Source organism: Propithecus coquereli, unplaced genomic scaffold (assembly GCF_000956105.1).
Source record: "Propithecus coquereli isolate 6110/MARCELLA unplaced genomic scaffold, Pcoq_1.0 Scaffold536, whole genome shotgun sequence".
In the NCBI taxonomy this organism is placed as follows: Eukaryota; Metazoa; Chordata; class Mammalia; order Primates; family Indriidae; genus Propithecus; species Propithecus coquereli.
Genome location: NW_012151241.1, coordinates 726,985 through 739,487, shown reverse-complemented (window position 1 = coordinate 739,487; position 12,503 = coordinate 726,985). Strand labels below are relative to the sequence as shown.

General features: G+C 36.9%; 1 protein-coding gene across 1 annotated transcript in view; it reads left to right on the top strand.

Moving 5' to 3' along the window:
* GOSR1 (golgi SNAP receptor complex member 1) overlaps nucleotides 1–10,122 on the top strand; it is a 51,057-nt gene extending 40,935 nt beyond the window's left edge. The window contains 2 exon segments of the mRNA XM_012657324.1: nucleotides 4,722–4,804; nucleotides 8,144–10,122. Coding sequence (XP_012512778.1) covers nucleotides 4,722–4,804; nucleotides 8,144–8,268 — 208 coding nt within the window. The 3' untranslated portion in view covers nucleotides 8,269–10,122.
* The last annotated feature ends 2,381 nt before the right edge of the window (nucleotides 10,123–12,503 follow it).

Sequence of the window (12,503 nt, the reverse complement as noted above, 5' to 3'; positions counted from 1 at the left end):
TTATTCCTAAGCTTTAAATGTATAACTATAATAGTATTATCTGTTGTTGAAAAAAATGTGCCTGAGTTTAGTTTATAGAACAGGTAAGAAAGTTGAAGTTCCAGTAATTACATCAATGATTTATCATTTTAAAAGCATTGTATTTTATTTGGAGCTTGTATTTTGCCTCTGAGTATTTGACCTTTGAAATAACAACAGCCTAGATTTCACTCATCTTGACTCTAAATGATGGAATGAGATGGGAAAGTATGTCTAAGATATATTTTATGCGGTACTGGAAATCATGCATATTCAACAAGATAATAACATAATGTATGATGATGATATCCATTCTCCAGGGAATACAAAGTGCTTTGCAGAAATTATTTTTCAATCTCTATCCACTTGTGAGTCAAAGTATATAGGAGATGGTGATAGTTCCAGTTTTAAAAAGAGGCATATGTGATTCAAGGATTGGCCTCAGCTTGCTCAGCCTAGGTTTGAATTCTTTTACTTTACACAAGACCATAATACCTTTAATACTTTTAAATACCTTGTAACATAAAATTTTTAAAAACCAATCACATTTTAAATGTATCATATTCTGTCATAATGAATACTTAAACTGAAAAATTATAAGAACTAAATGATACAAAGGATGTTTTTAAGTTTGACTCTTCTTGTGCCCTTTTTGGTTTGGGGATCTAAAATTCAGTGTGTTGTAGAGTTGATATTGCCCCCTCCTTCTAATCTTCACTGGTTGTTCTCTCAGCCTGCCACATTGTTCTGGTTCTGGAATGTTCTTTCTCCATTATCCTAAAATAATCTCCTTTATTGGATCACCTGTTTCTTGGGTTTAATGTCTTCTACTTTCTTCATTTATTCCCTCATCATGCTGAACCATGTTCTTCAGTAGCTTCCTTAGAATGAATAGGAGGATAAATTTTTTGGACTGTTCATATCTAAAAAGGCTTTATTCTACTCATGGTCTTCATTGTTTAGCTATGACATAGAATTCTAGGTTGGAAATAATTTTGGAATATTTGAAAGCATTGTTTTCAGTATTGCTATTAAAGTCCAATGCCAATTTAAATTTCTGATCTTTTGTATATGATACGCTTTTTTTCTCCACAAGCTTCTAGGATCTTCCCTTTTTCCCTATTTTTTTTTTTTTAATTTCAGTTTCACCATGATGAGATCAGCATGCATCTTTTTCAATCTATCGCACTAGGCATTGAGTGAATTCTAATGATCTGGAAACTCTGGAAACTCATCTTCAGTTCTGGGAAATGTTCTTGTATTATTTATCATTTTCTTCCCTCCTTTTCTTCTGTTGTTTCTTTTTAAAAATTTAAAAAGGTTGTATGTTATTTATCAGTTTCTTCCTTCCTTTTCTTCTGTTGTTTTTTTTTAAAAAATTTAAAAAGGTTGTATGTTGGGCCTTCTGAATTGGTCTTTTCTTACCTTTTCTCTGTTTCCATTTATCTTTTTGTTTAATTTTCTGGGAGATTTACTCAATTTCTCCTTCCAACTTTCCATTACATTTTTATTTCTTCTCTTTTTTAAATTTACATGAGCTCTTTCCTGAAGGACAGATACACATACATGTTTATATGTGTATATTTCTTGGATCTGATAATCTTTTATCTCTCTGAAGACATTAAATATAATTTTAGAGTTTCTTGGGCTTCCTTTTATTGCCTCTATTTCCTCAGACTTGCTTTTCTGTTTGCTGGTTGGTTTGTTTGGCTCTCTGCCTTTTATGTTAGAGGTGCTCCTCACACTTCTGGTGATTTCTGGCTATTTGTTCATATTTATCGGTGTGGCTCTAAAATCCAGTGAGTGGAAGCTCATTCTGTGTGCATGGGTGGTAGGACTTGTTGAGTAGTTGTCCTCAGAATGCATGCTCAGACAGAGACCCGGCTGTTTCATTGGGGACTTCAAATTGTCAGTATCTTTAGGTCTCTTCTCCTGGGCTAGGTCTTCTGCTGGACTGGGGGCAATCACCTGGCTGCGGGGGTTAGGGAAGGCAATTTAGAGACCTGGCAACTCCTTGTATAAATTTCCACAAATCTCCCATTTTTAACCCTACTCCACAGTTCTGCTTTCAAAGATAACTCATCCCTTCAATTCTGGAGCATTTCCAAGATCTGTGGAAAACTTTTATAAATGATTACTTGACTCATGGTGGTATTGAGGTGAATAACAGTAGTAGATTTGGAGGTGCTGATGTGTTTTTTGTTGTTGATTGGTTGCTTGCTTGCTTTTGGTTTTACCCAATTAAAAATTTCTTTATTCTGAAATGTCACTTTCAGATTTTACCAAAATTTCATGCCAATTTACTAAAAGGTGGAATTGGAATGGGCATCAAAAATGGCAGACCTTAAAATTTCTGCAAGAACAGATATTTTTCTAGACTAGTCCTAAAAGTATTAGGAAGATTGGGTTATAAGCATTGGAACACATAGGAATGTCAGGACCCCAAGAAGAGGGTTCAGTTTCCCAATGTAATAATCTCTAGGACTTGTCATTTTCTAAATTTGCAGAGATAACTGCCTGTAACTTCAATTGAAAGTGATCCAAATTCTAGCATGTCCATATTCTTTTGTGTGTGGAGCATCTAATGTTATTAACATTTCTTAATCACTCAAGTAGAATTTTTCTAATATTTTTCAATTTACTTTATTAGACATTGATATGTTATAAAAGTATAGTGTTCTTATTATAACAACTTAAATAATACTAAAATATATAAAGAAAAAGTTAAATCTCCTGGTGGGTGCCTGCCATTGTTTATCCCCTAAAATAACTTATGTTAACTGACAGTTGTGTCTCTGATACCTTTCTCACTGTCATACAAACATACACAAAGATGTTTGTTTCTGAAAATATAAGAGGATTCATATTGTACACATTCCATGGCTTGCTTTAATCACTCAGTATATCATAAACATCCCTTCAGGATAGTAGAAATAATATTAACTCACTCTTTTGAATAACCAAATACTATTTCATAATATGGTTATACCATAATCTATTATACCATTCAAATATTGGTTCTGGGGTTTTTTTGAGGGGGGGGAACTTCTTTATTGTTGGTTTTTTTACTATTCAAAAAAATGCTTCAATAAATATCCTTTTACAGGTTAAATATCTCTTATCTGAAATGTTTGAGACAGAAGTATTTGGATTTCCAATTTTTGGATTAGGGATACTCAATACTTGTATATTTCTGTATATATCTCCTTACATACTTTTGTTTCTTTTTTGACTTCTCAACTCTTGAAATTAAAGTTTTGATTCATTTGTCATTTGCTTAGAGTACTTCCTCTTGCATTTCCCCTCAGTAAGGTACGTGGTGATTTACTCTCTGAGGCCTTACCTATCCAGAAATGTGTTCACTCAGGTCCCAGATAGGTCAGGCTGTTGGAGACTGTTAAACAGTGGCTTTTCCCTTTAGGGGCTGGGCATCACACCAGCTGCTAGACTATAAGCTCGTGCTTATAAGTGTCTCTGGGTATGTGTAGCGGTCTTTTCCCAGCTGCAGGGACTGGGAGCAGTTCAATCCATCATGCAGACCTGTACATGAAGATCCATAGTCTTCCACTGTCTGGGCCCCCCAGGAATCAATGAAACCCTAGGGCTTTGCTCTAAGCTCGAAGAAAAATCTAGGCCTCCCTGCCTGCCATCAGTTCCCTAGTTCTGTCCTCACTTGAGAGAGTGTAGCCCCTCTACCTGGCTTTCTTTTCTGGAGATCTCAAGGCAACTTGGGGCCTGACATGGACCCTCCGCAACATGTCTGCTTTTGTTCGTGTATTACTCTATGGAAGAAATGGGCCAAAGATGAGGTCAGGAATTTGTACTCTGACCACCATCTTCCCAGAATCTCAATCTCTATTGCTTTTTTTAAAAAAAAATGTTTTCAATATTTTCAGAATTACTCAACAGTATTCCATTTCCTATTGCTTTTTATAATGTCAATATCTAAAGCACTCCTCTGTATATTGCATATGAAAGTGGATGCTGACCCTGCCCTCTAGGATTCTGATGTCTAGAGAGATCAGACTATGGAAAATGAATAATCCTGGAAGTGATAGCAAAAAGATATTTACTCAGATTTTTTAAAACAAGACATCAAAGTAGTCACATGAAAGAGATTATATTCTACAAAGAATGGCTTTTTCCCTTCTGTCAGTCATGTTTAATGAATCTGTGACCTTTGTTTAAACCTTTTCATGTATGTCCCCAAATCTGCCTATGTGGTTCTCAAGTAGAATTTGAGGACATAATCTCTTCATAAATTGAGGGCTGGTTGTATATGAATATTTTATGATATTTTACACTTCTATTTTTATTATTGTAATTCCCTACTTCCCTCTCAACAGTTTTTCCTGATTAAGAATATTTTATTATAGTAGCTAGTCCCTTTTAAAATCATTTTAAGAAGCTTTTGTAATATGTGATTTGTCAATGTCTTCTTTCATTTGTTGTTTTGAAGAAAACATAGGATGTACCTTACTGCCTTCTTCAAAAAGACAGCAGAGAATAGTAGTGGGGTCATTCAGAAAAAGGATCATGGGAAAGTGGCTTGGGAAGTGATTTTTTCCTCTTATAATCCTGCCCAGTGCTTTTTAAGATGATATTGCTCATTGTAGTTTTCTGTTCATTTTTAAAGGTATGATAGACCTATGCAGGTAATCTTAAATACCTATTTAATTTTCATGTCTCTTTCCCCCTTGCAGCATTGCTATGGCAACAAAAGAAAATATGACTTCACAGAGAGGAATGTTGAAGTCAATTCATAGCAAAATGAATACTTTGGCCAGTATCCTTTCTGAATGTTTGAAATCTGTGTTTTGGGAAGGGAGGTGGTATGTATGTGTGGTTTTTTTTTTTTTTTGGCAGGTTGCCATCATCACTAGAGTAGAGCCCATCAGTAATTACATAATATGAATATACCATGCATTCCTACTTTGTGAAAGTTCATGCTATTTAGTTCCATTTCTTAAAAATTGCATATCAGAGGTTTAATACTAGTAGATTTAGAAAAAAATTATAAATGTGAATTCACAAAATTGTTTTACATTTTTTAAAGTTCTTGAATTCATGTTAGAACTCCACAGTATACATTATTTTTATCTAAATATCACGAATTACATGCTTTTTTATCTTTTCAGTTTGGAGCGTAAATCAGTGGCAGATGCTTGGAAGGGAGAAGGAAGGAGACAGCCGTGTATGTGGATGAGCTGCAGTTGGTGATAGAGTATTGTGACTCTTTATGCGCAGGCTGAATTCCAGGATAAATTCTCTACTTGTTTGTTGTGACCTCTACTTTTTAATTTTTTATTTTCCCAATTTAAATTAGGATTGCAAATACTTCCAAGAAACCCACCAGGAAAATTGATAAGCCCGTCATTCTGAAGCATTTTATTTATTCTCTGAGAAGACAAGCCTTTTAGGGAAAAAACTTTCTTCTCCAAATAAGGGAGGAAGGCCCTATAATTTTCGAAAGTTGAGTGTCTTGTGGTCCTGGATAATTTAAGGTAACTTTTAGTTTGATGTCTATTTGCCTAAGGAAAAGAATATCCTGACATTTGTTGGTATTTTCCAGTCTGTTGTGAATTTTATTCTTGCCTGTCACCCTAGGTATAAAACCGCAACATCCAAAATTACTTATTTTTTATATAGGGCTATAAAGTTTACAGACTACATTATATACATTATCTCATCATTACCACAAAAAAAGAGAATGTAGAAATTATTATCATTTTGCAGATGAAGAATTGGGCCCAGAGAAGTGGCTTGGCCCAAGTCCACAACTAGTCAATAGCAAATTAGAGATTTAAATTTTAAGTTCCCATTGCTTTTTCCATGGAATCATTCTGTCTTTTTTTTTTGTGTGTGATTTATTAAAAACAGGTTTTTTCGTGATTTATTAAAAAAAAGTTTTTTTTCATTCTGTCTTTCTTACTCTATTAATATGAACGTGGTTACCAGCAAGAGCAAAGGCTACTTAGTGAATATAAAAGAGTATATTTAGCAAAACCTTTGAAACCTTGAAACGGAAGTGGAAAATACTGACTGAAGCCTTTCTCAATTATCCATTAGAATTTGTCACCATTTCTTTTTCATGCCCTCTTCCCTGCTGTGTACATATTTCTCCCACACTCACCCCTGCATTCTCTTAAGGCATAGAAGCATCCCAGAACCCAGCACAGTGCCTGGTACAGATTAGCCACTCAGGAATTTTACAATTACTCCAAAAGAATGTGTGTTCCCAAAAAGTCAAACAAAATGAGTGAATTAGCCAGGACTCCATAGAGAGGTGGTAACGGAAAGCTGTCAGACTGACCTAAGGGAGAAAGGGAAGAAATTAATTTGTTAATGTAACTGTAAAATCCAGGGATAGAATTTGGCTTACGGCATGGCTGGATCCAGGGGCTCAGATTTTGTCACCAAGAATCTGCCTTTTCTCTCTCTTTTCCCCGCTCCCTTTCCCATCTCTTCTCTTAGCTTTCCTCTGTGTTCACCTTATTCCCAGGCAGACTTTCTCCTTGTGGTGATAGAGATGGCTAAACACCAGCTCAGAAATCCCCATGGAAAAAGGACGTCTTTTCTAACAGCTGTCTCAAGCATCCCAAAGAGGGTGGTAGTGGCCCCAGCTTGAGTCACTACCCATTCCTAACCCAGTCACTGACTAAGAGGAGGGAATATGCCTACTGGCAAATCCTGACTTTGTGTGTATACCTGATGGCAGAGGGTGAGGTCATCCTTACCCTATTACGTGGAATGAACTAGATTATTATAGAAGGGGAGAAGGGTGGACAAAAATATGTCCACCATAGTCTATGGCCAAAATTTACATACTCTCAGTAGATTTGTTTATCCATTTACTAAGCAAGAAAAGATTAAGCATTTTCTCTATATGAGATTTTTACTTTGAAAGTTTTTGTCCATTACTTTAATACATGTGCCCTAGTCTATATTTTTAAAACTGTTTCTGCAGATTGTCCTTTTTCACTGATTAATTCAAACATTCAAAAAACACATTAACGCAAAGTGTAAAGCTCTATTCTAGTCATAGAGAGAAATTCAAGATTAGAAGATGACATGGTTCTAATCATATAATATGTAGATTATATAAGAATACTCAAATGAATATAGTCCCTGGTGAGAGTAATTGTGTTATGGGAAAATGCCATGAGGATTCACGAGGAGTGGGGATTATTCTAGCTCTCTGGTATCCCAGGTGCTTTTTGTCTTTGGTTTTCCTGTACTTGATCTGGTACCTCTATTAACAAAGAGGATGCACGTGTCAGAAACCATTGCCAGAAACGCAAAACAGCATAGGTGCTTTGGTCTGCAGCATACAAACCAGGAGTATGAAGATATTTTGAAATACTAAGTAAAATACAGTTGTGACTGCTATAAAATACAGTTAGGACCCCTAAAATCAAAAATTCCCTGTCTTTCTTTTTTATGGTCCCCAAGCAGGACAGTGAGAGCAGTTGAGTCCACTTTCCTACTATATCCTGCCTACTGCTGCAAAGTCAATTTTAAAAGTGCACAATTTTCTAGTGCCTGATTATACAGACCCCAGAGTTGATTCCCACCAATTGCCTGAATGGGGGACTAGGGGGTAGAGCAGGTATTACCCTGTGGGGAGAGGACCAGGTATTTCTTCAAAACCATCAGGCAAAACTCCCCAGTCTCCTTAGAGAAGGAGGGGGGAGAGAGAGAAAAAAGGAGAAAAAGGAAAGGGAGGACAGTGTCATGGGGGCAGTGGTGGCTGTGTCTATGCCACCCTGCCTGCATAGTTCTGTTCCTGACCAAGCTGACCACACTGGCTCCCATCCTGACCTGGAGCCTGGCAGTAATCCCTCTATGTGTGGGAGTTACTATTTTCTTCTCCTTCTCTCTCTATTAATTTTCTTTCTTTTCATTCTCATTTTTGTACTATGCACAAGACTGGGACCTTGAGCAGCAGGTATTCCCAGTTTTGGCGTGTGCGTCTGCTAAAGACTCCCTCAGTGTGATTTTCTGCCCCTCTCTGTCTTCTCCTCACTCCCTGTTTCTGGACAACACTGGTCTCTATTTTTGTGATTCCTGTGACTTCACTAAAGAGGCTTCTTCCAGATATGACCTTAATAAAGATTTCCCAAAGATCGTTTTCCTGCTGTGAACAGCCTGATCCAGAGGATCAACCTGAGAAAGCGGCGAGACTCGCTCATCCTTGGCAGTGTTATTGGCGTCTGTACCATCCTGCTGCTGCTGTATGCTTTCCATTGATGGGACGTCTCTGGGGACTCTTGATGACAGCCACCACGTTCACGCCCTGATCTGGAATAAAGAAATGTAGGAGGGAGAAGTTGACTGTCCTGATAATTAGCCTGACCAGCAGGACGAATTCAAGACTGGTAGCAATGGACTTTGTGACACCGTCAGGTTGAGCTGAAGCCACAGTTTTCCTGTGCTACCTTTTCTAACACACATTTTTCTGATTTTAGTTTAAAAAAAAAAAGATTTTCAGTTGCTTTTCTCTCCCTAGGAGGTAAGTAAACCAATCAAAAACAGAGTTTCTGTATTTCAGTGGTAGTGTGGAAGCCTGATTATAAGCCAGGTCTTACAGCTGGACTCTTAAAAAAACCAGGTTTCTCTATATCCAAAGACTGCTTTTCTTTTAGCCACCATATTGGGTTGTGAGCAAAAATAATTCTTGTCCTCTTATTTTACATTCATGATGAGAAATCACAAGTCCTTTCTTGATAATCTGTGCTATAGATTTCTACTTTGTGTCCTCAGCTCCTTTGGTATTCAAGGAAAATTCCATTTTTTCATAGATTCTTTGACATGCTGATAGGCCAACTTCAGCGTGTTTGAAATTGTCTGAAATGGAGAACACTGCGAAATAGCTTTTGTCTTTTTTTTTTTTTTTTCTTTTTAATTGTGAGCACATTGTGGCTAACCGTATTGCTGGAAAAACATCAAGAATGATAGGCTATTTTTTAAGGAGCCAGTCATTGTTTTGATTTTTTTGTTTATTTCTCCCATTGGATTAATATTCACTACTACAAGAAAATGAAATCTTAGTTCTACCATGACAAAGGAAACTAATAGCCAATGTCTGCCAATGCCCTCAGCTATTCTGCATCATGTCAAGATTAACACTGGTAACGGAGTGAGGGCATTGCTCAGTTTTCAATGAAAGTTCATTGAAACAAGTGAGATGTAAAAACGTATGGAGGGGTCACTATCCAGATAATTCCGTTTGTAAGTGCTCCATAACTTATAAAAAAGTTTAAGAACTGTTGCCTGATGTACCAGGAATTCTGTGTTCTGTGAAAGTATGTTCATTCCAAATCCGTTAAGCTTTTCCAAGCATCCGGAGAGTGGTTTCACTGTTGAAGGTGCATGTAGCAGAATCTATCTCTATCCGCACCTGTCTTCTATTTCCATCCCTGGACAGTGACAAAATGTTAAACCACCCACCAGAATTCTTTTCAAGTTTAACCATTTCTCAGTTTCTGTAAATTCGTTACTTGTCTTACTGAACTACCACATAGTTTGAAGACTTCCAACATCTACACTTCTCACCAAAAAAGAAGACTGCTCTTCACCATTGGAATTTGCTACAATATTTATAGTATTGGCTTTAAACTGTGCCACAAGGAATAAAAATATGACTACATCATGGTGTATAGATGCAGTTGTTCCAGTGAACTTGATATACAGGCTAACGGGTAGAGTAACACCCAGTCTGGTACAGAGACTGAGAGGTTTTTTCATTCTGGTGTCAAAGTTTCATTACATTCTAGGCATGAAGGGCATTTGATATATTTTTCTTAACTATGGGGTTTATTTTTCTAAGTATGGGTTGGATGATCAGTTCATTGACTGGGGATGCCCTTAAAAGAAAGTTAAGTTTTCCCCGTGTGAACCTTAAAGGATCAGGGAAGTAAGTTCATTTGTTAAATTCTCTGTTGGGAGAACAAAACTCTCCCCTGATACTTTATTATCTTTGATTTTTCAAAGGGCCTTGATTGGTGGTTGTGTCTCGGCTAGGATTTATGGGACTTTGGAAGCTATATAGTTGGCATTTATAAAATCTGAAGTATCGTAAATAAAGTTATTTATTTAATTATTCTACCAGTCTTTTTTACTGGTCTGATTATTTGGTGCATTCATTATAACTAATTGTGTGAGAATAAAACTAGGACACAAGCTAATCTAGCTTGCTGCAGCTAAGCAAGCTGATGAGACTTTCCATTAGGGTTATGCTTAGATGAAGTAATAGAAGTAATAGAATTATGTTGATTATTTTCCTTATGAAAATAAAGAAACCAGTTCTTCCGAGGAAGTTGAAAAAGCGTGGTGTAGATGTGGATGTCAGATAGGTCTGACTAACCTCCCAGTGCTGTAGCCCATAGTGAGGTGACCCAGGGCCAAATGGAGACAGCGAGGACAGTGCTCTTCCTTTCCTCTGTGGCTCCTTCATTTGCAGAAAGAAAGCTTGAGCAAGGAAGTAGAGGTGTGCTGTTTACAGGAAGGGGCTCAGTTTGGATGCCGTGATAGCTGATTTGGACTCTTTCAGTTTCATGCCATTTAACTTTTTGTTTAGCCATCTTGGTTTTCTCACTTTTTTGCTGTCCTCTTTACAGACTACTTGCTAGGCTTAGGAGCTAACACTTAGTTACTTGTTCCTGTCAGAGCTGGGAAGTCAGAAGGAATTTTCTACTGGTTCCAAATAAATGTTGCCCCTTAGGGGAAGTTATGCTCCCTCAGCCATTGTCTTAAGTAATGAATCTTTCCTTTTTGGATCTTTTGAGTTACTGCTCAAAACTTCACTAAAAAATGTGAAAAACCATGGCAACGAAAAGGGCAGAAAATTCCAAAAGGTGTATTTCTGAGATTTTTGTTTTCATGTGTATTGATGACTTTAGTAAAAATACTTAACAAATCTGTTACTCAAGTTCAAGCTCACATGTCCAGGTGCTTTAGTGTATCCACTCTGGCAATCTCTACATTCTTTTCATTGTTATTGATGCTGAAGGACTCTCTGTAACCTGCATTGCTCACTTTCATTTTTCTTGTGTTAGAAAGGGGCTTTCCTTCTCCACTATTCCTCTGCCTTTTTCCATGCTACCTGGTGCTCAGACTGGGCATGGGAGTAAACGCCTAAGAATGGAGACAGGTAATGAGAAGAGACGTCATGAGGGCACTTTTTATACCTGGAACCAAATAATTTTTACTTTAGTTCTTTCATGCTGGTTGTGAATACATCTGAGGAGGAGCATACTTATCGAGCCTCTTGACGCAGTGGCTCCCGGCCTCTGTTGGAGTTGAGGCACCTTGGAGTTCCATTCCCACCATTAACTTTCTGTTTGAATGTTAATGATCTCAACCTGATGAAAATGACTTTAAGGAACTGGACTAGCTTTTTGGTTTTTAATACCTCGTGTTTGATCATTAGCAAGACAGGACTTTTGGAAACTGGTTGACTGAATTTTCTAACTTGCAATATTAAGCTGTTGGGGATAAATGACCATGTCTAGTGTTACACTGAATTTTGTGGCTAATATAAAGAACAAATGGATTCTACTCAGAAAATTACAATGATTGTGTTCCATTCTCCTCTTAGGTTAGGGGTTGTTTAGCCTGGTCTCCAAAAGCAGAACTTTTCACCATGGTCAGAATAAACTAATCTGTTTATTCCTTTATAAACCTGCATACCCTTAAGTTTTATAGGCAAAAAGAAAATGAGGGAGGAACAAGTGAATTTTAAGGATGTTTATTGGATAAGAAGCTGAAACGAAGCTGAGCCATGGTCTTGAACAGTCTTTCTCATTTTCTCTGTACCTAATATCTCACTTTAGTGTCAAAGTATTTGCATCCATTCCTGCCCTGTTGGCTCTTACAGAGGAAGGGAAATGAATTTCAGTCACACTTTATTATGATGGAAGATGTTTCCTCATGAAAAATGCCAATACAGATTTTTAAAAAAATGATTCTTTTCCAAATGCACTTTCTAATTTTTTGCTTTTAAAATAGCTTCTTGGAACCAATTTTGTTGTATTTGTACTTAATTTTTGTTCTCATCTAAATGTGCATTTTCTGACTGTATAGAAGAAGCTTTGTTATGTAATTTAATAATAAATTAGAAATCTAAATGGTTGTGCCTATGGTTTGTATTGAAACAGTAACCACCAGGGTAGTTTGGGACTAGTGATTATGAAATCTTGGTGTTGGCAAGTATTTTTCATGATGTCCTAAAACCCAGGATGAAACAATACAGGTGCAGAAAAGCTGTCACATGTAGTTCAAAAAACATCTTGTGAACAATCCACTAATATTTTAGCCCAAGAAGTGAAGGAGAGTCTCTTACCAACATGAAACCTCAGGAGGTATGATGGGAATCTAAAATTGTAGAATTTAGCCAGAAAAACAGATTGTCATCCTGCCTAAGTAATGACTTTTTATCCTGTAAATCAGAACTTGATTCTCCACCCTGCCTGAGACTGGAAATA